The sequence below is a fragment of the Macaca fascicularis genome, chromosome 8 (genome assembly GCF_037993035.2).
Source record: "Macaca fascicularis isolate 582-1 chromosome 8, T2T-MFA8v1.1".
In the NCBI taxonomy this organism is placed as follows: Eukaryota; Metazoa; Chordata; class Mammalia; order Primates; family Cercopithecidae; genus Macaca; species Macaca fascicularis.
The window spans coordinates 13,966,149-13,990,703 of record NC_088382.1 but is presented as its reverse complement, the minus strand read 5'-3'; the positions used below and the strand labels follow the sequence as shown (position 1 = coordinate 13,990,703).

The 24,555-nt window shown below is 52.3% G+C and overlaps 1 protein-coding gene across 17 annotated transcripts in view; it reads left to right on the top strand.

The window, feature by feature from the left end:
• LOC135964636 (uncharacterized) overlaps positions 1 to 21,993 on the top strand; it is a 37,114-nt gene extending 15,121 nt beyond the window's left edge. For 4 of the 17 annotated variants that reach the window (XM_074000275.1, XM_074000271.1, XM_074000270.1 and 1 more), the window contains exons 2-6: positions 12,110 to 12,290; positions 13,467 to 13,616; positions 16,731 to 16,853; positions 18,678 to 18,874; positions 21,607 to 21,993. In XM_074000275.1, coding sequence (XP_073856376.1) covers positions 12,157 to 12,290; positions 13,467 to 13,616; positions 16,731 to 16,853; positions 18,678 to 18,852 — 582 coding nt within the window. In that variant the 5' untranslated portion in view covers positions 12,110 to 12,156 and the 3' untranslated portion in view covers positions 18,853 to 18,874; positions 21,607 to 21,993. Of the gene's footprint in view, positions 1 to 277; positions 391 to 1,869; positions 1,988 to 6,162; positions 6,323 to 11,065; positions 12,291 to 13,466; positions 13,617 to 16,730; positions 16,854 to 17,559; positions 17,717 to 18,677; positions 18,875 to 21,606 lie in introns of those variants that run through there. The other 13 variants (XR_012417043.1, XR_012417048.1, XR_010577157.2 and 10 more) reach the window with 11 other exon arrangements.
• Positions 21,994 to 24,555: the final 2,562 nt, after the last annotated feature.

Here is a 24,555-nt window from a genome sequence, read left to right as displayed (position 1 = left end):
TTTCTCAGCTGGAGCTGAATTTCAGCTCAGAAAAGCAGCTGTGTGCCCAGAGGGCTTTGGGATTTCAGTTTGGACAGATGAATTTAATTTGTTGTTGTATTACCCTTTGGGGTTTTATTAGACCTTTCTCCCAAATGGAATCGATTTTTCTATACAAGTCACACTTCCTTTTTGAGAAGTGTAACACTAATTGTATGGGATGGTCTCCCAAAAGATTACCTGCCAGGAACCAAACACACTGCCTCAGACTCACGGCCCCTGGTTTCTGCCTGTGCAGCTGCAGGGGAGAGATGCACGCTCGAGCTGAAATCAAGACGCATGTCTGCATCTTCTCTTTCTTGACTGCTGTTTCGTCTCTGAGCTGGCCTGCCTTCAACGTCTAGGAGCTTGGTGGGTGTAGACACATTACGGTATGGAGGAGGGATATGGTGTTGCAACAGCCAGGAGACTCACTGAAGTCTCTGTTCTCTTCCTGCTCACTGCTCTGACTTTGTACAAGTCGCATTTGTAGGGCTGTGCACAGTGGCTTACACCTGTAATCCCAGCACTTTGGGAGGCCGACCTGGGAGGATCTCTTGAGCCCAGAGTTCGGAACCAGTCTGGGCAACATGGTGAAACCCCATCCCTACAAAAAATAAAAATTAAAAAATTAGCCAGGTGTGGTGGCTCATGCCTGTAATCCCAGCTACTGTGGAGAGGCTGAGGTGCGAGAATCACTTGAGCCCGGGAAGTCGAGGCTGCAGTGAAACATCATCACTCCACTCCCTCCAGCCTGGTCAGAGCAAGACCCTGTCTCAAAAAAAAAAAAAAAAAAAAAAAAAAAACAAACAAACAGAAACTCATTTGTAATAGTGGCAGTAGTTAACTTTTGAAAGTTTGGAGAAAAGTTCCTAAATAAGCTGTGACCATGGACAACTTACTTAGCCTTTCTATGCCTGAGTTTCCTCATCTATGAAAAATGAGAGAATATGGTACTGATCTTACCGGATTTCAATGAGAACTCAACGAGATCAAACTCAGAGCCTGGCACCTCGTGAGTGCACACTCAATGTTATTATTTCAACATTTTAGAGGAAAAAGAATGCTAATGGGTCATTATGGCCAAACGTAGTCTATCACTGGCATTACTATGGTATTGGAAGGAACTTGAATTCTATATAGATAGTGTGATGGAGAAAGTATTTTGGGGATTGGCAGCATTTATTCAAAGGACAAAGGACGTGTCTGTCCTGTGTGGAGAGCTGTTTCCGCTTGTTTCTTTAAATGCTATGGGAAAAGCAGTTGGCCCTGTGCTCTCTGCCGGACAGCTTCAGTCTCCATGTGTTGATTTGGCCAATTGTCGCTCGCTGTCATCATGGGAGCAGCAGTTGAAGGGACACCTTGTCTTGATTTGCATTTTTGGGTGTTTGTGCTATTTATAGACAATTAAGACATGAAAGCCTGTTTATGGTAAGCTGGCAAATTCAGCAAAACACGGAAAAACCTGTTAGCACAGTTTGCACGTGTGTGGGCACAGAGCAGCCAAATAAACACACATGTATTCCTGTATTTTAAAAACCCTCTGGAAAAAAAAAAAAAAAAAAAAAGACATTAAACCATTGCCCAGATGGCTTATAGAGCTAGAGCTTTCTCCTTGAAGTACATGAGTATGGCTGTCCGACATCTGAAACCCAAAGCCATCTTAAAACATCACCATCATTTTGATGCTACCCCTACCCGCCGTGTTTTTCCATTTGTAAGGGACAAGGATCCAGGAAGGAAAGTATCAGCTTACAAAGGCTTTTGTTACAATTAATCGTTCATGTTCTTTCTTTTGGTATCTTATTCTCTGTTTACATTTTATTTTTATTTTTACTTTTTTTGAGACAGAGTCTTGCTCTGTCACCCAGGCTGGAGTGCAGTGGCACGACCTCGGCTCGCTCCAACCTCTGCCTCCCGGGTTCAAGTGATTCTTGTGCCTCAGCTTCCTGAGTAACTGGGATTACAGGTGTGTGCCACCACGTCCAGCTAGTTTTTATGTTTTTAGTAGAGACAGAGTTTCGCCGTATTGGTCAGGCCGATCTTGAACTCCTGAACTCAGGTGATCCACCTGCCTCAGTCTCCCAAAGAGCTGAGATTACAGGTGTGAGCCACCGAGCCCGGCCGCTGTTTCCATTTTGTAACGCTAGCCTCACCCCAGTGTAGGGTGGTTGGGGTATTGTTCTTCCTGCTTCCTGGTGTATTTTCCTCTGCAGCATTGATCACTCTTTAACATACTTTTTGGTTGTCTGTCTCTACCTACAAAACTATATGTTCCCTGGTATATCACCAGTGCCTGACACGTAGTCAGTCAATATTTGTTGAATGAATGAATGAATGAATGAATGGGCTGAAAGGACCTTCTTCTTCTTTCTTCTGTCACTTCACACCAAATGCTTTTGGAAAATGCTATGTGAACGGGGATCGTAAGCAGGAGAGGTTACACACATTGCTGTGGGATAGCCCATCATCCTCTGATACTTGTCTGGAAGGAGGTGGAGTACTTGAGTAGAAATGATACAAGACAACTTCTTCAGGAAATCAGCCAAGTGTCACAGCTTTTCACATAGGTGTGTGATGTTTGCGTATGTATGTATGAAGAGCTGTCGTGTTCTAGAATCACGGGCCTTTAGATCCCTTGTACAGATAGAAAAGTAAAGGTCGAGGCCCAGGAGTGCTGCAGGCCACTGAGGTAGAGTCCCTGTCTGCCCTTCTCAGTGCCCGGTCACTTCTCACTGCACTCCCCTCTTTACTGCTAAAGCCACTTTCCCTGACTCTGAATGTGTAACCACGAGGGAGAAAATGTACTCCAGGCTCACAGTTTGTGGAGAAAAAGCCCAGCAGCTGAAAATCATGTTCACAAAGTTTGTACCTAGAAAAAGTGGCCATTTTTATCATGTCTTTAAATTTCCCTGTTTCTCGTACATTTTATGAACAAGACAGTAGAAGGAGATTCGGGAACAGCAACTTTAGAACAAGGGGGAAAGAATCAAATCTAGAGCATTTCAGTTTCTGTTTTCTTCTCAGTTTAGGGCTGAGGCACTTTAGCTTTCTGTCTAAAGGACCACTCAAATCTGATTAGAAGCCATTGTGGGCTGGTAATTATCCATAATTTTAGAAAGATGCAGCACCAACTCTGTTCTCTAATAGCAGGCTTATTAATTTTAAATTTGCATGGCAGGAGAAGCAGATGGTGAGGTGGGATAAGCGTTCAGATGCTTGGTCATTGATAGTTTTTTACTTCCATGTATCACATGGGGATTTGGGACCCGGGAAGCCCCCTGAGAAGTGATGATTTTCTGTCCCCTAACCAGCTGGGTTCTTTTTCATCCTGAGCTCAGAAAGATTGCTCCTACTGCAGCCAGGGAAGACAGGTGGTTGACTGGTTAGAAATCACGGCAGGTTATTTTCTCCATGGGCAGTTCGCATTTGGAAAGCAGAGCTATCAAAAAGTTGTCTTCTCTATTGTATTTCAAATCTGGGTGTTTAAAACATTGTGTAAGCAAATTAAGCGTTTCTTTAATGGTAGTTGTGTGTGTTCTTGATGTGAATGAGAAGTGCATTCCCTTGTGAAATCCCTAGGACTTTATAGGAGGATGTGAGCCTTAGAACAGTTGTTGGTTTTCTAGATGATCATGTAGACATGATGCTGAGCACCAGACAAAGATGTCAAGTGATTTAAAAAATTTTTGTCTGAGTTCAGATTTTACACCAATATTTAGAAAATCAGCAAAAGAACTTGGAGGAATGTTCTCAGGCATCCAGTTCAGCCTCCTGCGCACATTGTCATAAAATCCGAGCGTGTGTACAGGGAGGCACATTCCTTTCTATTCTCATCACAGATCCTTCCCTGGCTCTGCACCTGCGTGTCATGCGCGTCCCTGTGAAGAGACCACCAAATAGGCTTTGTGTGAGCAATAAAGCATTTTAATCACCTGGGTGCAGGCGGGCTGAGTCCGAAAAAGAGTCATCGAAGGGAGATAAGGGTGGGGCCGTTTTATAGGATTTGGGTAGGTAAAAAAAATTACAGTCAAAGGGGGTTGTTCTCTGGGCAGGAGTGGGGGTCACAAGGTGCTCAGTGTGGGAGCTTTTTGAGCCAGGATTAGCCAGGAAAAGGAATTTCACAAGATAATATCATCACTTAAGGCTAGAACCGGCCATTTTCACTTCTTTTGTGGTGGAATGTCATCAGTTAAGGTGGGACAGGGCATTTGCACTTCTTGTGTGATTCATCAGTTACTTCAGGCCATCTGGGCATATACGTGCAAGTCACAGGGGATGCGATGGCTTGGCTTGGGCTCAGAAGCCTGACATTGCCCTCTTCCCTACCTTCCCTAGCTTTTCCCTCCTGTGCGGTTCTCTCACAAAGTGAATGGCCTCAGCCACAGCTTCTCTGCAGCTGCATCAGACTGTGGCGACAGGAGTGGTGGCTGCTGCAGGGTCTGCTGTCCCCACGGAGCCCAGTCTTGCTTGCCGCTGCAACCTGGTCACCATTTTGCCCCGAAAGTATGTAATTCTACAGAATGAGAGCCCACATGCTGGGGATGGAGGCGTCTTTATCACGGTGCTCTGCATATTTTAATCTTGGGTGGAAAGTATGGAAAAGTATGTGATACCTGTGGTTGGATGTCAGAAGGACGTTGTGAACTTGATGTGGACTGAGGATGTTAAGGTGCAACAGGCACCCCGGCTTCATTAAATGAGACTTCCCCATCTCCCTGCCAGGCACGCACAGGTGTATGGCCACGTCTTATGTGTTATCCTTATCTAGAGTACGCCTTGTCATCATGCTTAACATTACATGATGATATTCTGCCTCATAGAGTAGGTCCCAAACTGCATTCAACACAGAAATGTACTCTTGCTATTATACATAGAAAATGCTTTCATATACCAAGTGGGAGAGCAGTCCTAAAATCTGGGCTGAAATCGCAGAAGGAAGGCATTGGAAAGCAACAGATTCCCTAGTCCAAAGCTGGTTTTTGATGAACCTAGAAACAGGACCAAGAGAAGTGAATTTGCCTAAGGCCCTGACAGTGTCTCACGGTAGCATCTGAACCTAGCAGTTTCTTGACCTATTTCTTTAAATGATTAGTCAAGCTTCCTCTGATTCCTATATAAACATATTCCTCATTCATTCTTTTGTTTCAGTGAATTATTGCAGTGCTACCACGAAACAGTATTTGAGTCAAAATGTGGCAGTGTTGATCCCTTCCCAAGGATTTTAGTTGCACAGTTTGTCAAAGTTGTGCTTACAGTTTCTTGTTGGTTGCAAGGTGTCCTTTCAGAAGCCAATTGTGTGGTGTATTTATGTTGATTGTTGGAGGTAGTTTGGTTAGAACCTACTTCGAGTGGCTGGCGTGGGCCTGGGGGACAGTGACAGCTGCCTGCTTCATGGGCAGAGATGAAGTAATTGCTTCCTGGGAAGTACCATCCTCCTGGCCACACTCTCCAGCCCATTTCGTTTGTGTTGGTTTCCTTGGCATCTGCACATTTCTGGCTTCATGTGAGTCTCATTGATTTTAGCGTATGACTTCAGGCTGTGGGGAAGAATGGCCATTTTAGCACAGAGATGCACACAAAGGAACAACTGGCTAAATGTGAGTGAAGACATTTTTGGGGGGATTTCATTTCTTTTATATTGTAACAGGCAGTCTGGGAAGCAGTCTGGACACGTGGCCTGCGCTGTCACAGTTCCTCCTTGTAGGATCACAGATGTTTGGAGATTGTAGTGATAACTGTTATCATTGAGAATGTCATTCTCACAGGCTCTAATAAGTCAGGATGTATTCAGTGTTAATTTGTTAAAGACAACTGTATTTCTAGCCAAATCCATGTGAGACGTTTCTCCTGGCAGTGTTGCTGGGGGGGTATTCCCGTGGCTTAGTCTTAGGGAAGCACACGCCTTTGAATACTGCTGAAGCTGTGAGTACCCAAAGCGCACCGGAGTACTTTTACCATACGGGGTGTTAGTCACTGATACACATCTCAGTCAGACCTGATGGATTCTTGACCCCTTCCTTTTTTAATTTTTTAGTTTTTAATTTTAATTTTTGTTTTTTAAGAGCACAACCCCTCAGGTGGCCACCATGAATCTCTGGTGTTTTCAGTTGGCTGCAGCCTATTTGCCATCTCTGGTTCAAACATATTTGAAGCCTGATGATGCTTTCCTCTGTTCTTCTGCTGTGTGACCCCCGCGCCCACAGGGTTCAAGACTGTCAGAGCTGGGAGCCACCTTCACAACTACCAGGGTTTCCAGAACCTCCTTCCTCTAGCCCTGGGGATGGAAGAGATGTCATCAGAGGTGAAGGCTTATTAGGTTTACATGCCATTGATAACGAATGAGGAGGTTTTCTTTTATATAAGGGGAGCTTCTTAGAACGTGCTTTAGTAGGGTAAAGAAGCTTTTGAGGTTTGCTTTCTCTGGAAAGATAATTTGTGATCCTGCCCTTGTTTTCAACAAAAATATAATTTGCATACCAGTGCATGTTATGTTACTGGGCACTGGCTGACAAATGGTTCTTAACTTGTCATTCACTCAGCCACTGTTTCTTGAATGGCATATGTGTGCCAGCTGTAGTAGGAACTCGCTGGGCTCTAGGACTAACCCTTATGAAACAGAGGTCCTGGGGGAAGCAAAAGCATATAACTATAAACGTTTGAGGTGATATCAGAGGGGGTGCCTATAGGTGCAAAACTTCGTTCATTCATTGCCCCATCTAGGAGGTTTTGTGTCTTAGCAGCGTGTTCCATAGCAACACATCCCTCGATCAAAATATTCATCATATTGTTTTGAAATTCTCTGCTTACGTATGTGTTTTTCCGACTAAGTTTAAAACAGGTTAAGGACAGGCTATGGGGTATGTACTATATATATCTACAAACACACATATATTTATATTTATATACATTACCAATGTAAATATACTATATATATAAACACATAAGTATTTCTCCCTCTCTCTATATACACACACACACCACACACATATATACACACACACACACACTTCTACTGCCAAGCACAGAAAGTCAAAACTAGGCAAGGGTTCTTTTAGTGTTCATGAAAAAATAGATGTGTTAGTTGAGAGCGTCCTTCAGTTGCCAGGGGAAAGACAGGATGGGTTCACAAAGGGAGACAGTGTTTTAGTTTTGTTTTTGTTTTTGTTTTTTCTTTGTTTAACTCTTGAATTCAAAATACTCCAGACTTATGGAAAAGTTGAAAAAATAGTACAGAGAATTCCCATATACTCTTCCCTCAGATTCCCCAAACATTTCACCCCATTTCTACTTTCTCTTTCTCTCTCTGTGGATATAATTTTTTTTTTTCTGAAATGTTTGAGAGTGGAAGGTAGAATGCAGGGCAGGGTGAAAGGTGGAAGGAGAGACGTGGGTTGGGAGGCTTTTTTTTTTTTTTTAACATTCTGAGATGGAGTTTCGCTCTTGTCACCCAGCCTGGAGTGCAATGGCACGATATCGGCTCACTGTAACCTCTGCCTTCTGAGTTCAAGTGATTCTCCTGTTTCAGCCTCCTGAATAGCTGAGATTACAGGCACCCACCACCATGCTTGGCTAATTTTTTGTATTTTTAGTAAAGGGGTTTCACCATGTTGGCCAGGCTGGTCTTGAACTCCTGACCTCTGATGATCCACCCACCTTGGCCTACCAAAGTACTGGGATTACAAGCATGAGCCACTGTGCCTGGCGATTTTGGAGGCTTTTGCAGTAACCCAGAGCGCTATGATGAGGGCTGGACCTGGTTGGAAATGATGAGAAAGGTGAGAAGTGGTTAGGTCTGGCATAGAGTTTGAAAGGAGAGTTTAAATGGGTTAGATGACAAGAGAGAGACGTGGCTCTGAAGGCATAGTAGCCCTTGCCCTGCTGGGCCGGACGAGACAGGCAGCCTAGGGCTACTACCACACCCTGCGGGCAGCTCAGGACCTGGGCCAGCGGAGGAACCAGGCAGTGGTGCTGGCCAACTTCGGGACCCTGTGCCTGCACGCGGGTGCCAGCAGCATGGCCCAGCACTACCTCCTGGAGGCCGTACGGCTGTTATCGAGGCTGTCCTGCAGGGAGTGTGGCCGGGACTTCACCACGTGCTCCTGCAGCTGGGCCACCTCTGCACCCACCAGGGTCCATAGTAGCAAAGGCTACTATGAGTGGGCCCTTCTGGTCACTGTGGGGATGGGCCATGTGGAGAGTGAGTGCCCCGGTTCCTCATGTGCTCCTTCCGGGGCCACTCAGGTCAGGGCACACCTGGGGTTTGTGATTCAGAAACAAGTGGTGGTTTTTCCACCATTGAAAGTGCTGAGTCATGGCCAGCAGCAGATGTTGGCAAGCGCCCTGGAGACAGGCGGTTCCCACACAGGGCTAGGCTGTCTGCCCTACTGGGGCAGCCAGCTCTTCCCAGTTTGCCCAGGGACCATGCTGCCTTGAGCACGGAAAGTCCTGCGTGCTGGGAATCCCTAGCCATAACCCTGGGATCAAGGCAGGCTCTGCTGAGCTGGGACTTGGGGCCCCTCCATGAGCCAGGCCGTGAACGCCGGTTCTTGTGCCCGTGTTATCTGCTTGGTATGTTGGCAGCCTGCGCACTTGTCATCCCACTTCACAGAGGACACGGGGCAGGTGATTGCCCAAAGCCGCAGAGCAGTTCATGCAAAAGCAGCTCGTTGTGCACTGTGTGCCAGGCCCCACCCACAAATGGGGCTTGTGGGGTCCTCGGGTGGCAGGGACTGAGCGTGGGAATGTGAGCTTTAGGCCAGAGAAGCCACAAAAGGGTAAGTGGTGTGATGGCGGGGCAGCACTTGGCCCCGGGTTAGGGAAGCCTCTTTAGTCTGGGACCAGAGGGTTGAGAGGATTTAGTCAAGTAATAGGTGGTGGGGGAGGGGCTGGTGGTGTAGCCTGTGTGAAGGACCAGGGATGAGCGAGTGTGGGTGAGTGGTGGTGAGTGAGTGGGGGTGAGGGAGCGGAGGTGTGATTGGGGTGAGTGAGTGGGAGTGTGAGCGGGTATGAGTGGGGTGTGAGCAGGGGTGAGCGAGTGGGGATGAGTGAGCGGGGATGAAGGGGGTGTGAGCGGGGGTGATTGAGTGGGGGTGGGTGAGTGGGGGTGAGTGAACGGGAGAGAGAGCGGGGATGAGTGAGTGGTAGTGAGTGAGCGGAAGTGTGATTGGGGTGAGTGAGCAGGGATGAGTGAGTGGGGGTGAGTGAGCAGAGGTGTGATGGGGGTGAGTGAGCAGGAGTGTGAGCGAGGATGAGTGGGGTGTGGTGGTGTGAGTGGGGGTGAGTAAGCGGGAGTGTGAATGGAGATGAGTGGGTGGGGGTGAGTGAGTGGAGGTGTGATGGGGTGAGTGAGTGGGAGCGTGAGCGGGGATGACTGGGGGTGAGTGAGCGGAGGTGTGATTGGGGTGAGTGAGCGGAAGTGTGAGCGGGGATAAGTGGGGTGTGAGCGGGGGTGAGTGAGCAGGGCTTATGCAGGGAGGTGCAGAGTTAGGAGTGGGTGGTTTGGGTGCTGGATGGTGAGAAGCTCTTCTGGAGAGCTAAGCAGGGCCTGGGGCCTCAGGCTGTGGCTTGGCCTTTTCCCCAAGAGCTCTGGGGAGCCATGGAGTGCAATCGAACAGTCACTGCAGACTGAGCAGTGAACAGACAGACAGTAGGTGGGCAGGGCTGTCTGAAATCTAGGCCGCAGAGGATAGATGAGGAAGTTGAGTCCAGGGAAATGGCCGAGACAAGGGATACTGTTGTGGGTCCCCTCTGCCTTGCAGCGGTTTGTCATGGCATAGTGAGACCACTCAGAGATGCCTCCTGTGGCCTGGACCAGAGTCCCAGGGGCTGTGGCCAAATCTGCCCATTTCCCAGCACAGGCCTGGCACCCACTCCTGGCCCTAGGAGGGATGAGATTTTGGAAAGGACCGTGTGAAGGGGCCCCGGTTCAGACCCAGGCTTCTTCCCCAGGGGCATTCTCTGACTGGAAGGAGACCCTCCAGGAATCCAGCGCCCCAGCCCCCACTGCAGCCTCCGGTTGCTCGTGGCATAATAGCCTGTGGCACCTCCTCCTAGGAGGCCCTCCCCAGGGTGCTGGGGGATTCAGACTTGGAAATGCAGGCCAGGGAACGGGGATCATGCTTTCCTGTCTCCCCACCCCGCGCTGAACGGTCGAGGAGACCGAGGGCGGGGCTGCTACCCCACATGCTTACTCGGGGTCATTTTTGAGTCACTTTTGGTAGTTTGTGTCCTTCTAGGAGCTTGGCTGTTGTGTCTAGATGGTCTGATTTGTTGGTGTACAATTGTTCGTAGTGTTTTCATGGAATCCTTTTATTTCTGTCAGGTCGGCAATAATGTTTCCTCTTTCATTTCTGATTTGAGAAACTTGGGTTTTTAATTTTTTATTTATTTCTTTTTATTAGAGATGGGGTCTCATCATGTTCCCCCAGGCTGGTCTTGAATGCTGGCCTCAGCGATCCTTCCACCTCGGCCTCACAAAGCTCTGGGATGACAGGCGTCAGCCATGGAGCTCAGTCTCTGATTTTAGTCATTTGTGTCCCATCTTTCTTTTCTTGGTCAGTCTGGTGAAAGATTTGTTAATTTTGTTATTTTTTTCAGTAAACTCACTTTTGGTTCTGTTGATTATCTCTTTTGTTTTTCCATTCTCTGTATTTTTACTTCCCATTTCCACTCTCATGTTTATTATTTTCTTCCTTTTATTTGCTTTGGGTTTAGTTCATTCTTTTTCTAGTTTCTCAAGGTGGAAGGTTAGGTTTTTGATTTGAGATTTTTCTTCTTTCTTTGAATGTAGACATTTACAGTTATAAATTTCCCTTTCAGCACTGCCTTAGCTGCATCTTGGAATTTTTGATACACTGTGCTATTTTTTTTTTTAAAAGGCAGAATTTTGCTCTAATGCCCAGGGTGGGATGCAGTGGTGCAATCTTGGCTCACTGCAACTTCTACCCAGGTACAAGCCATTCTCATGCTTCAGCCTCCCAAGTAGCTAGTATTACAGACGTGCACCACTGCACCCGGCTAATTTTTATATTTTATTTTTTTATAGAGACGGGATTTCACCATGTTTCCCAGGCTGATCTCAAACTCCTGGACTCAAGCGATCCTCCCACCTCGGCCTCCCACAGTGCTGGGATGACAGGCGTGAACCACTGCGCTGTCCCGGGCTGTGCATTTGTTTGCATTCTTCTCAAATTAGTTTTCAGTTTCCCTGATGGTCTCTTTGACTCACTGGTTGTTTAGGAGTGTGTAATTTCCACATATTTTTGAATTTCTCACATTTCCTTCACTGTTGATTTCCAGTTTCGTGCCAGTACAGCTGAAGAACACCTCTGCTTCGGTCTCAGTCCTTCTCCATTCACTGTGGCTCATTTTGTGGCCTGGCACATGGTCTGTCATGGGGAATGTCCCCTGGGTGCTCGAGAGGACTGTGTATTCAGCTGTTGTTGGGTGGCGTGTGTAACAGATGTCCATTTGGCGTACCTGGTTTCCTGTGTTAATCTCCGGAATGTTTCTGGCACTAGAAAATCAGAAACTTTCCACCGTTCCCAGCGCCCTGGCTTTGGGAGAGGCCAGTGAGCATGTGGCTTGGGAGCCTGGTTGCATGAGAGAAGCATGTGTGGGAACACCAGGGCCCGGCTTTGAACCCCATTCCCCCAACATGATGCCATGTGTGGCAGACATGACGCTTGGCTTTGCTCTCTCAGCGTTCCATCGGCGACAGGGGCTACTTGTGCCCCTGGCCTCATCAGCTCAGGCTGAAGGCAGCCCTGGTCCTGGCCTGAGGGGCTTTGTGAAGCAGAAATAGATGGCCTGGTGCAGGGGCCGAGCCTGGCCAGGACCTCGGCCCTGGGAGTTGTAAAGAAGGCTGGCCTCTACCATGAGCCTCTGCACCAAGGTGTGCCCATGTGACTGTGTGCTCGGCGTCTGCCCTGGCACGGGTGCATGGCCTGTCTGCGCTCAGTCTCCCCGCCTATGGGGCCCAGGCTCACAGAGGTGTGAAAGAGGCAAGCACGGCGCAGGGGCCTCCGAGCCCAGCCAGCCTCGCTTCGATGCTGGGAGACTAACGTCTTCCATTTTGTCTTCTGCCCAGGCCAGTTGCGGGCCGTCCACCGGCTGTGCTACTTCTACAGCACCGTCATGCCCACCGAGGCCCAGTGTGTCATCTACCATGAGTTCCAGCTCTCCCTGGCCCGCAAGGTGGCCGGCAAGGTGCTGGAGGGGCAGCTCCTGGAGACCATCAGTCAACTCTACCTGTCCCTGGGCACCAAGCGGTAAGGGCTGGCTTTGCAGTGGTGGAGGTGGGGGTGGGCAGGGCAGGGAGGGGGGCAAAGGGAAGCTGGCCCAGGACACCAGCAACCCCTCTCCTTTTGATCATTTGGTTCCTTGGCATCAGATGTTTTGAGCTGGTGGGCCTGGGGTCGTCCCAGGGCTGCTGCTGGCCCGTGAGTCCCAGCTTGAGCCTCCCTTGTTGGGTCAAAGGTCATCTCAACCCCAGCAGAGGCAGTACGTGCACTCTGGGCTGTTCTTCCTACTATGATGGCTTTTGTCCTCTGACCTCTGCCTGCCCTGAATCTTCACTCCTGGCCTTCATCTGTCCCCTTAAATGTGACCACAGCAGCCACCTGTGGCTTCTCTCCCACAGAAGACAGAGCCAGTTGTGTCACCTGCTTCCCTGGGACAGGGTTTCAAGGTCTCACGTCCCATATGTGGCCTACTCGGCTTCCCCCAAGCATCCTGACCTGGTGGGGTAACCATGGCCCTGGCCACCCCACCCACAGGGCCCAGTGACATTGCTGCAGTCACACCCCCTCGAGTGTCAGACTTACTGAGAGGGCAGGGAAGGAGCCAGATTCCATGGGGACCCGGGAGACTGCCTCCAGTCTTGGTCTCAGGTTCACAGAAGGAAAATGGGCCAGTGTGCTAGAGCCATGCTTCTCAAAGTGTAGTCCCTGGACCAGTAGAACAGCATCCATGTCACCTAGGAGCTTGTGGCAAGTGGGAGTTCTATGGCCTGCCCCAGGCCTGTGGAGCCGGAAGCTCTGTGGGCAGGGCCAGCAAGCTATAAGGACTGGCCTCCAGGTGACTGTGATGCCTGCACACCTTGAGAACCATCGGCCCAGATAGCCTCTGAACACTAACGGCTCCTGGTGCGTCTGGAGAAGACACAGGTCATGTCTGGGAGGCAGGGGAGATGGACTAGCACACTCCTCCTGCCACAGGGCAGCATGATGCTCGATTCCCTCTGAAGGATGTCCTTCATCTTTTCCATGCCATGTGTGTTCACCCTGGCCCTCCCAGCAGCCTGGGAAGAGCAGAACACTGCACACACAAGAGGGCCGTTCCCAGTCCGCACATTCTAGATTCATCTGTCACCAGACCCACGGGAGGAGGCAGACTGGTTCCAGGAGGATGAGAACCCTTGTTCTGACACCTGTGTCTGATTCCAGGGCCTGCAAATCCACTCTGGACTACACCAAGGAAGTCTGGGGATTTTCATTGACCTTCAGAAGGAAGAGAAGGAGGCGCATGCCTGGCTGCAAGCAGGGAAGATCTATTACATCCTGCGGCAGAGCGAGCTGGTGGACCTGTACATCCAGGTGAGTGGCAAGGGATGCAGGAGGACCCCTGTGTTGTTGACTCTCCATCCACCCATCCATTCATCCTTCCATCATCTATTTACCTGCTCATCCTTCCATCTATACATCCATCATCCATCCATCCATCCATCCATCCATTCTTCCGTCGTCTTCCCATACACCTGTGGGTCCTTCCATCCATCCATCCTTCCATCCTTCCATCCTTCCATCATCCATCCATTCACCTGTTCGTCTTTCCAAGCATCCATCCATCCATCCATCCATCCATCATCCATCCCTCCATCCATCTATCATCCATCCATCCTTTTATCATCCATCCATTCACTTGTCCATCCACCCATTCACCTATTCGTCCATCCATTCACCTGTTCGTCCATCCATCCATCCTTCCATCTATCTTTCCATCATCCATCCAACTGTTCATCCTTCTATCCATCCATCCATCCATCCATCATTCTTCTGTTCACCTCTTCGTCCATCCATTCACCTGTTCGACCATCCTTCTATCCATCCTTCCATCCATCTTTCCAGTATCCATCCAACCATCTTCCATACATCCATGATCCGTCCATTCACCTATCCATCCATCCCTCCATCCATTCTTCCATCCTTCCATCATCCATTCACCTGTTCATTCTTCCATCCATCCATTCATCCATCATCCATCCATCCATCTATCATCCATCCATCCTTCCGTCATTCATCCACTCGCCTGCTCATCCTTCCATCCATCCATCCGTCCGTCCTTCTAGCATCCATCCATTCACCTGTTCATCCATCCATTCACCTGTTCATCCTTCCATTCACCTGTTCTTTCTTCCATTCATCCATCCATCATCCATCCATCCATCCATCCATCCATCCATCCATCCATCCATCATTCATCCATTCTTTTATCATCCATTCATTCAGCCACCATCCATCCACCTGTTCGTCCATTCATCCATCCATCCTTCCATCATCCATCCATCTTTCCATCATCCATCCTTCCATCATCCATCCATTCACCTGTTCATTCTTCCATCCATCCATCATCCATCCATCCATCCATTTATCCATTCATCCATCCATCATCCATCCAGCCATCATCCATCCATCTGTCCATTCATCCATCCATTCTTATATCATCCATCCTTTTATCATCCATTCTTATATCATCCATCCATTCATCATCCATCCATTCACCCGTCTATCCATCCATTCACCTGTTGATCCATCCATCCGTCCATTCATCCTTCCATCAACCATCCATTCACCTGTTCATCCTTCCATCCTTCCATCCATCGACTTGTTCATCCTTTCATCCATCCACCTGTTCATCCTTCCATCCGTCCAACTGTTCATCCTTCCATCCATCCACCATTCATCCATCCATCATTCATCCATCCATCACACTCACCTCCTGTTCATCCTTCCATCCATCCATCATTCATCCATCTATCCATTTATCCATTCATCCATTCATCCTTCCATCATCCATCCATTCATCTGTTCATCCTTCCATCCATCCATCATCCATCCATCCATCCATCCATCCATCCATCCATCATCCATCCATCCATCATCCGTCTATCTGTCCATTCATCCATCTGTCCATTCATCCATCCATCATTCTTCCATCCTTTTATCCATCCATTCACCCGTCTATCCATCCATTCACCTGTTCATCCATCCATCCGTCCATTCATCCTTCCATCATCCATCCATTCACCTGTTTATCCTTCCATCCATCCATCATCCATCCACATATCCATTTATCCATTCATCCATCCATCCATCATCCAACCATGCTTCCATTATCCATCCATGCTTCCATCATCCATCCATCCACCTGTTCATCCTTCCATCCATCCATCATCCATCCACCCATTCATTCATCCATCCATCCATCATCCATCCTTCCATCATCCATCCTTTCTCCCATCCATCCATTCACTGTTCGTCCATCCATCCATCATTCATCCATCCACCCACTACTCTACCTATTACTCCATCCCTCCATTCATCTATCTGTCCATTGGTTTATCCATACATTCGTCTATCCACCATCTAGCCATCAATATGCACATACATCATCTACCCTCCACCCATCCATACATTATCTACCCACCCATACATACATGCAGACATACATACATCATTCCACCCACCCACCCATCCATCCATCCATCCATCCACCCATCCGTCCGTCCATCCACCCATCCGTCCGTCCATCCACCCATCCGTCCGTCCATCCATTCATCCATCCATCCATCCATCCATCCACCCATCCATCCATCCCAAAATTAATCTATCCACACACCCATCTATCCATCCATGTGTCTACATCTCCTCATCCATTCATCCATCCATCCACTCATTCCTAAGCCACTGCTGAGCACCTGTTGTGTGCCTTTTCCCTCCCTCCAACTGGTTCCTGCACATCCTCCCCCAGTGGCCAGCATCTTCTCCCTGAGGGCAGAGGCGCGGCCCCTCACAGTGCCCAGCACCTGCTGGTGTACAGCACATGCTCAAATAATGTGACCACTCAGTTAACACACAGAAGAACTTGCTCCAAGCGACACGTGGCACATCTCCTTACAAAATGAATCTATCATAGTGGCTGTTTTCAGCGGCTTTCCCAAACACAGTGTGATCTGGAACAAATTGTGAAGCTCACCAGCCTGGTGAAGCTTTCGTGATTGAGCACCTGCTATATACCTCCTTGAGCTGAGGAGAGGGATCAAGAGCTCATGGCCAAGAGGGGACCAGGCCCACCCACAAACACTGTTGATGTGGCAGGGATGTGGCAACCCAGAAAGGAGCCAGGGGATGGGGTCCCAGCTATCTGGGGGCCACGGAGACTGGTTTGAGTACAGGCGGAGTGGGCTAGGCCTAGCCCTGGTGGTAGGATTCACGGGTGTCGGGCTCCTGGGCTGCAGCTGCTCAGTCACCTCCTGGCACTCAGGTGCATCAGTTCATTGTCCTCACGCCAGTGGTGGGGGCATCCCTAATGCACAGAGCCTGAAAAATGCTCAGGTGTACCTGTAGTGTGTGAGAGGAAGGAGGCTTGCAAAGGTGGGCGTGGCCACCTCGCCAGGTGTGGGTCTTGAGGGAACTTCTGTCTCCTTTCAGGTGGCACAGAATGTGGTCCTGTACACAGGCGACCCCAGCCTGGGGCTGGAGCTGTTTGAGGCAGCTGGAGACATCTTCTTCAATGGGGCCTGGGAGCGGGAGAAAGCCGTGTCCTTCTACCGGGTGAGTTGGCCTGTGGGCTGATGTGGGTGGGCCTCAGGGGAGCACCTGGAGGGCTGAGGCACAGGTGTGGCAGGGCAGAGGCCTCCCACCTGGAGGCAGGGCCACCCATGCACATGCTTAGTTTCCAAGTGGTCTCACCGGGAATGATATTGACCATGCCCCTGCCCGGGACAAACGTTTGGGGCCTGGATGTGACAATGGCTCTACCCTTGTACCTGATGATCTCAAGCAACCATGAGCTGGAAGTTCTGTCCCCATCTTCCAGATGAGGAAACTGAGGCTCAGAGAGGCACAGGGACATGTCAAAGGACACACAGCATGTCAGTGGGAGGCCCAGGTCTGCTTGCACCCCGAAGTGGGACGGCTTCTCCCTTCCTCTGAGCTCACGGTGTGGCTCAGCCCTGGGCACAGATAAATGCGGTGTTTTTAGAGCAGAGAGGAGTGCTGGCTCCCCCCAGCCAGACCCCCTGGTGCCCAGGTGGGAAAGGCTGGTCTGAGGCTGCTGGGTGTAGCTGGATGGGCCTCAGGTGACTCTTCAGCCCCCAACTTGGGTGTCTGAACTGTGTGTTATCCCAAAGCACAGAGCTGTGTGGAGGTGCAAGGGTAGCTGGGGCGTGGGAAGCTCCAAGCACATGTTTGAGCTCTGAGGAGGGCACTGGGCAAGGTGGGTGCTGTGGGAAACCTGAGCCACCTGCCTGTGTGGTAGGACCGGGTCCTGGCCCTGGCAGTGACTACGGGCAACTGCAAGGCGGAGCTGCAGCTACAGCTGTGCAACAAGCTGGTGGCACTCCTGGCCACACTGGAGAAGCCCCAGGATGGCTTGGAGTTTGCCTACATGGCCCTAGCACCCAGCATCACTCTGGGTAAGTCCCCTGAGCCCCCACCCTGCCAGGACCCACACTTTGCCAGAGCCCAGCCTCCAGGTCTGCAGGGCAGGAGCTGAAACAGCTGCTGGATTTTCCTGGTCTCCTGTCCAGGCAGGCAGATCTGCCCAACTGGCTTCCCCGTCTAGCTGTGGGGCACGGCCCGAGGTGTCTCACGCAGTGCAGAGCTCCCTGCCTGACTGAGCTCTGTTTCCTCTGCCTGTTCCCGCTGCTGACCACAAGGGCCGCCCAGTGTGCCCTCTGCCTTCCAGACATGCCAGGCATCTCGTTGGTCCCTGTATGTGCCAGGCTGAGTGGCACATTCCCTTTCTCTTGTGCCCTACCCAACCTCATCAACCACACGGCTCTCTGGCTGATAAAATCCCAGTTCTCCTTCCAGCAGTCGGCACCTTAAGGCCGGGCATCCCCTGGTGCTGTGCCAGGGTCGTCTGTCCCCCTCCAGAGACAGGGAACCCTAGGCAGGCCGCATGCCCCAGCACCTTGTGCCCCGTGGCCCAGTACACAGTAGGTGTGCAGCTGACTCCCCAAAGTAGGGGGCTCTGATTGTGACACACGCAGGAGGAGTCGGATGTCACGTCTGTGGGTTGCCTGGAGCCGGGGTACCCGGGAGCACCTGGACTGCATGGCTTTTGGGCTCCCCTGGTTAAAACCAGTGAGCAAAGGCAGGTGGCTATGTGTAGGCACAGAGCTGGGCCATCCAAGTCCGACTTTGCCAAAGCCTCACAGTAGACAGGGGCAGGCCTTATTAGTTCTGCTTTGCAGATGGGAAAGTGAGTCTGGGAACCTGGAAGGGACTGGCCAGAGCTGCCCAGGTGACTGCAGGTGCCTGGAGGCAAGCCAGGTGCTGCCCGGGGTCTGCATACCTGCTCCTGAGGGGCCTGTGCCCTCCCTGCCCCAGGGAGCCACTTCCTCACACCTGCCCCTTTGGCTTGCACCCCAGGGGACGGGCTGAACGAGCACGTGGCCTACCACCGCCTGGCCACCCTGCACCATCAGCTGGGCCAGGGCAAGCTGGCGGAGCACTTCTACCTCAAGGCCCTGTAGCTCTGCAACTCGCCACTGGAGTTCGACGAGGAGACCCTCTACTACGTGAAGGTGTACCTGGTGCTCGGTGACATCATCTTCTATGACCTGAAGGTGGGTGGGGAAGGGCAGGGCTCGGGGTGTTCCCGGCCCCCTTGGAGTGGGATCTCCACCCAGACCTCAGAGGCCTGGGTTCCAGCCTACCTTAGGAATGGCCCAGTGGCCTCCCTGGAGCTCTGCATGCGGCTGGAGGAACCGGCAATGTTAGCAGATACAACCCAGCTCCCAAGCTGGCCAGGCCCCACCCTCAAGAACTCAGTCTCAGCCAGGGAGGCTGACACATGAGTGGGCAATGGTGGCCCCTGGGTAAAGAAGGCGGATTGTAGTCAGGGGGACCCTCCTGGAGGAGGTGACACCAAAACTGAGTCTTGACAGTCAAGTGTCAAGTTGCATTTAACAAAGAAAACAGGGTCAGGAGAAGGACATTTCGGAGGACCACATCATCCTGACATTGAATCCACGTTGCAAGATCCAACCCAAATCCTGACGCCTCCTCTAGGAAGCCTGCCCAGGGTGCCAGCCTGTACTGAGCAACTCCTTCCTGGAGTCCCGAGACACCTTGAACCTTCACATCACCCAGGAAGGGTGGGGTGGGACCAGTGTCTTACCATCGGGTTCACAGACAGGGAAACCCCAGCTCAGGGCAGGTGCAGTGGGGCGGGGCCCCAGCCAGCCAGGCTGAGGCCTTGCTGGGTCGGGTCTGTCTGGAGCGGAGGTGCTGTGCTCCCTCTGCCCCCAGCCCTGCAGGGGTGGAGAGCTGGGACTGTCAGGTTCAGACCTGGCGTGTCTCCACCCCTCTGCCCAGCAGGCACCGCCCCTCCTCAGCATCGCACCGGCACCGCATCAGTGCTCCTTATGGGCTGAGGGGCCAGGGCACTCCAGTCCAGGGGCCGAGATCTTGGGGTCCTTAGAACAACATGAGGATCTGGGGCAGCCCTACGACCTCGCCCCGTATCCCCCACCCGCAGGCCTGGGGCTGCCCGGGAGGCCCCCGCCCAGTGCTGGCGACACCTGGTGGTCAGAAGTGGTCCCTGTGGCCTCCCAAGTCCCAGCCAGACAGGGAGGTGCCAAGTGTCAGACCCAGAGGGACGCTGCTCACCACTCAGGGGCTCGCCTGGGACCCAGGGGGACGGGCCTCCCAGAAGAGGCCTTTATCTCTCTTGGTCAAGGCTGCCGCCCACTCCGCCTGCCCAGGAGGAAGGAAAGGGCCAAGTAGTACCTGAGAGGCCAAAGTCCACGGTTGGGGTTGAGGGGCAGAGGCCTCCTTCACCTCCTTCCCATGCACAGCCCTCTGGGCCTCATCGTGACTATGCTGTCAGTGCAGGCCAGCTTCCCACAGGGAGGTCCCCTTGGAATTCCCTAAGGGCGGCTGTCTTTCCAAGGCTACACCCTCCTCCTTGTATAGGAGGCTCTGGACCCAGGGCCCAGAGGAGTAGGAGAAAACTCCGGGCTGCATGGGGCCTGGAAGGCTGGCAGAGAGGCAGGGGTAAATGGGCATCTTTGCCGATTGCCTCTAAAATGGGGTCGCCTTTAGTGTACACGTGAGAGTGAGCCCTGGAATAGGGAAGATTAGGTGTGTCCTGGCTCAGCCTGCCACTCACTAGCTGTTGTACACACTACAGGCACATGGAAATGCACACGCAAATGCACACGGGCACAGGCACACGCACACACAGGCATGCACACAGGCACACAAACGCACAAGCACACGCACAGGCACATGCAGAGACATATGCATTGGCTGGCTCCTTCCTGTTTAGTTGGGTTGCCCCCACCCCTTCAGGAAGCCTTTGCCTTCCACCCCCGGCTGAGTCTGGGGCCTCCTGGGCCCCCCACAGGCTCCTGGGCTTCCCTCTGCCACAGCCTGGGCCACCCTGTGTGGTCAGTGTTTACTCCCAGGTCCCTCAGACTGGGAGCAAGGACGTTAGGCTCAGCCACGCACCCAGCACAGAGTCCAGTGTTCGGCTGGGCCGGGGGCGTTGGATGAGCAGTGGCGGTGACTCGGGGCCTTCTCACGCCCCTGCTCCGTGTGTGGGGCGGGGCAGTGGGGGAATGGACTTGCTGCATCTTGGACTTTGTCCTTGACCCTGGGAGCCATCTTGAGATGGTAAAGAGGGACAGGCCAGGCATAGGTCTCAGAGAGGTTCCTTGGGTGACCCCCATGTGGAGGAGGCGCCTGGGGAGAAGCCGGGTGGGGGATGGGAGGGTGAAGGAGGAGGTCTGGGAGGCGGCATCCCAACCCAGGGATGGTGAGTTTGGGCCAAAGATGCATTGAAAATGGGACTGGATGTCTGGGGCGTCACACTCCGTCAATATTTCAGGGAACATTGCCAGAGAGGACACCTGTGAGATGGTTTTGTACCTGGCCTGTCCCGTGGAGGGCCTGGAAATGGTCAGCATGGACAGGGGCCAGAGGGGAGCCTGGGTCACTCAACGCTGTGCCCCTGCTGTGGCTCGGAGCCACGGGTCCTGCATGGAACTCTCAGAGCAGGCAGGATCTGCCCTGACCTCAGCCCATGGGGAAAGCAGCCACTGCCTGCGGAGAGGGTGGCACTGGGGCAGGACGGTTGGGGTGAGTGGGGCGTAGGGGCAGTCAGGAAGGCTTCCAGTGGTGTCAGGGTCATCCCCACTTCCTGCAGCTGAGACCACAGCAGTGTAACACGTTTCGGGGCTCATGGGGTGAGCCAGCATTGGCTGGACACGTGGAATGACCTGGAGACAGGAACGGCCTCTGGGAAGACGGGCTCCGAGTCCCCCTTTTGCTGAGCATGACCTGTCCCCTTCAGGACCTGTTTGAGTACTACCAGCTGGCACTGGCAGCCGCCGTGGACCTGGGCAACAAGAAGGCACAGCTGAAGATCTACACGCGGCCGGCCACCGTCTCCCACAACTTCCTCCCGGACCGTGAGAAGTCGCTCCTCTTCTACCAGAAGGCCAGGACCTTTGCCACAGAGCTCAACGTCCGCAGGGTCAACCTGCCTCCTCTGCCACTCTGCGGGTGGGCCCCCTGGTTGGCCCCCAGCCACCCTCACTGAGGACGGCATCCGAGGGTGTGGGTTTTGTGCAAGGAGGACGGTCTCCTCCCTCTCCTGGTGTCTCCCGTGGCTCATTTTCTGGGAAATGGGGCATGAAAGCAGGGTTCAAATAGCAATAAATTTTTCTTTGCAATAACATACCGAAGTCCCCAGGGCATCCTTCCCTGTGTGCTTCCTGGGCTGTGTCTAGGGGCCAGCTCCTTCCCTGGTGGCAGCCCTCTGATCTTGGGGATGAGAAGGACCATGAGTCCAACAGACCTGGGCCAGGTCACCATGAACCTCGGTTTCCTCGGTGGCCAGAGGGGAGATGGTGGTGGAACTCTCTGGGCAGCTCCCTGCCCTCCCTGCTCAGAGCTTTTGCTGTAGGTCTCGTGCCGCCGTTGACTTTAACCTTCAGGCCACTGTGCCCAGATGTGGGGGCTGCTAGTGTCCCTGTTTGCCATTGAAGAAATAGAGGCACAGAGAGGTTAGGTGTCTGGCCCACCGTCACACAGCAGGTAGGGGCGGAGACGCAGAGCCCAGTACACTGACCACCACACCACCCTGCCAGCCTGCAGCCAGGAAGGTGTCCCCCATTAGGACCCAAGGTCAGCTCCTGGACCTCTCTTGTGGTGTCGGGAGAGCCACAGGCCAGTGACGGTGGCCCCGGGGATCCCTCACTCAGTGTCCTCTGCTCCCAGACTTGGTTGGGCTGAGCCTGGCCAGTCCCACCTCTGGCCACTGGTCAGCCCTGCGGGAAGTGAGATGCAGGGATCTCTGCCTGTGTAGATGCTGCTGCCCAGTATTGAAAGCCTTATCTGGGCTGCCCCCAAGCCATCCCCACATACCCCTCCCCTTCCGGTCCCCGGCCCTCATCCCAGTCCCTGGAATCCCAGGTTTTCCTTGTTGGAATCTCTTGACCTTAGGGAACACAGCTCACACGGTCTCTTTGCCAGTTTACGGCAAGGAAACCGAGGTTCAGAGACTGTGGGTGTCCCACGTGATTCTCACATACACTGCACTCTCCCAGGCCCCCCTTTTAAACACTTTAAATGAGGTGACATTCACATCGCATGCAATGAACTATTTCAACGCGAATAATGTGGTGGCATTTGTGGATTCACAGTCCTGTGCAACCACTCACGCCATCTAGTTTCAAAATGTTTTCATCTCCCCAGAAGAAATCTGCCATCCTCACTAAGCTGTTACCCCTCCTTGGTATCCCCCAAGCCCCTCGTTTAATGGAAGGGGAAACTGAGGCCCGGAGAGAGACTTGCCAGTGGGCGGAGCTCTGATCATAAGGAATCAGGCAGCCATCTGCTGCTTCAGTCCTGGGTTGGTTTGCCACCCAGCAGAGGTGACAGAGCCAGGAGGTTCTGGGAGCGCCACAGGTGTCACTGGTTCAGTCCTGGGTTGGTTTGCCACCCAGCAGAGGTGACAGAGCCAGGAGGTTCTGGGACCCAATGCTTGCAGCCAGAGCCCTGCCCCGAGCCTCCCCACCAGGGGGCAGCAGAGAGCTTTCCAGAACTGGCCGCGGGACTGGCGGGAAGCAGCGGGTCAGAGCTGCTGACAAACCTCACGTGGACCCCAGATCGCTGTCTCTGTGGGTCGGGCTTGGGAATTGGAGAGGAGGCCGTATGATTGGAAACGTGAAGACGGCACGGCCTGGCTGGAGGAGTGGGAAGCGCCGTCACGTTGAGGACACAGACCTCCTGCCCGCTGGGCCGGGTCTGCAGCCATTCTTCTCAGGGTGGGGTCCGCAGGTCCGGCTTGCTCTCGGCCCCCGACCTGCCTCAGAGTCCGGGGGGCTTTGGAACTGTGCCTTCCCATCTCCACCCACCCTGGCTGGTGCCATGAGGGGCCTGGATCCTGGGATCCTGTTCCTCTTGGGCAGCAGAGACTGGGGGACCAGAGGAGATGATGGGTCTTCAAGCCCCACATTCAAACCCCAGCCCACCACTGACAGTCTGGGGGTTCGAGATGAGGGAGTTGATGTCTCTGAGCCCCAGTTTTGTCACCACTAAAATGAGGCCGACATACTGGGGCAGAGTGCCAGCCCCAGGACTAACAGAGGCCTGTTTCCTACTGACAATACCTCTTACTCCTAAAAACAGCTCCAACAACCACACACTAGGAAACACTCAACCCAGGCCAACTTGTCAGAGGCACGAGAACCAGAGCGACTCCATCTTGAATGGGGCCTGGGTAAAGGGAGGCTGAGAACTGCTGGGCCACATTCCCAGGAGGCTAGGCATTCTTCGTCACAGGATGGGATAGGAGGTCCCCACAAGATACAGGTCATAAAGACCTTGCTGATAAAGCAGGTTGCAGTAAAGAAGTTGGCCAAAGCCGCAAACCCAAGATGGCCACGAGAGTGACCTCTGATTGCCCTCACAGCTCATCATGTGCTAATTATAATGCGTTAACTGCTACAAGGCACTCCCACCAGCGCCACGACAGTTTACAGATGCCATGGCAACATCTGGAGGTTACCCTACATGGTCTCGGAAGGGAGGGCAGAAACTCTCAGTTCTGGGAATTGCCCACCCCTTTCCTGGAACACTCATGAATAGTCCAACCCTTGTTTAGCGTATGATCAAGAAATAACCATGAAAATGGGCAACCAGCAGCCTTTGGGGCCACTCTGCCTATGGAGCAGCCATTCTTTTTTTTTTTTTTTTTTTTTTTTTTTTTTTTTTTTTGTGAGATGCGGTCTTGCTC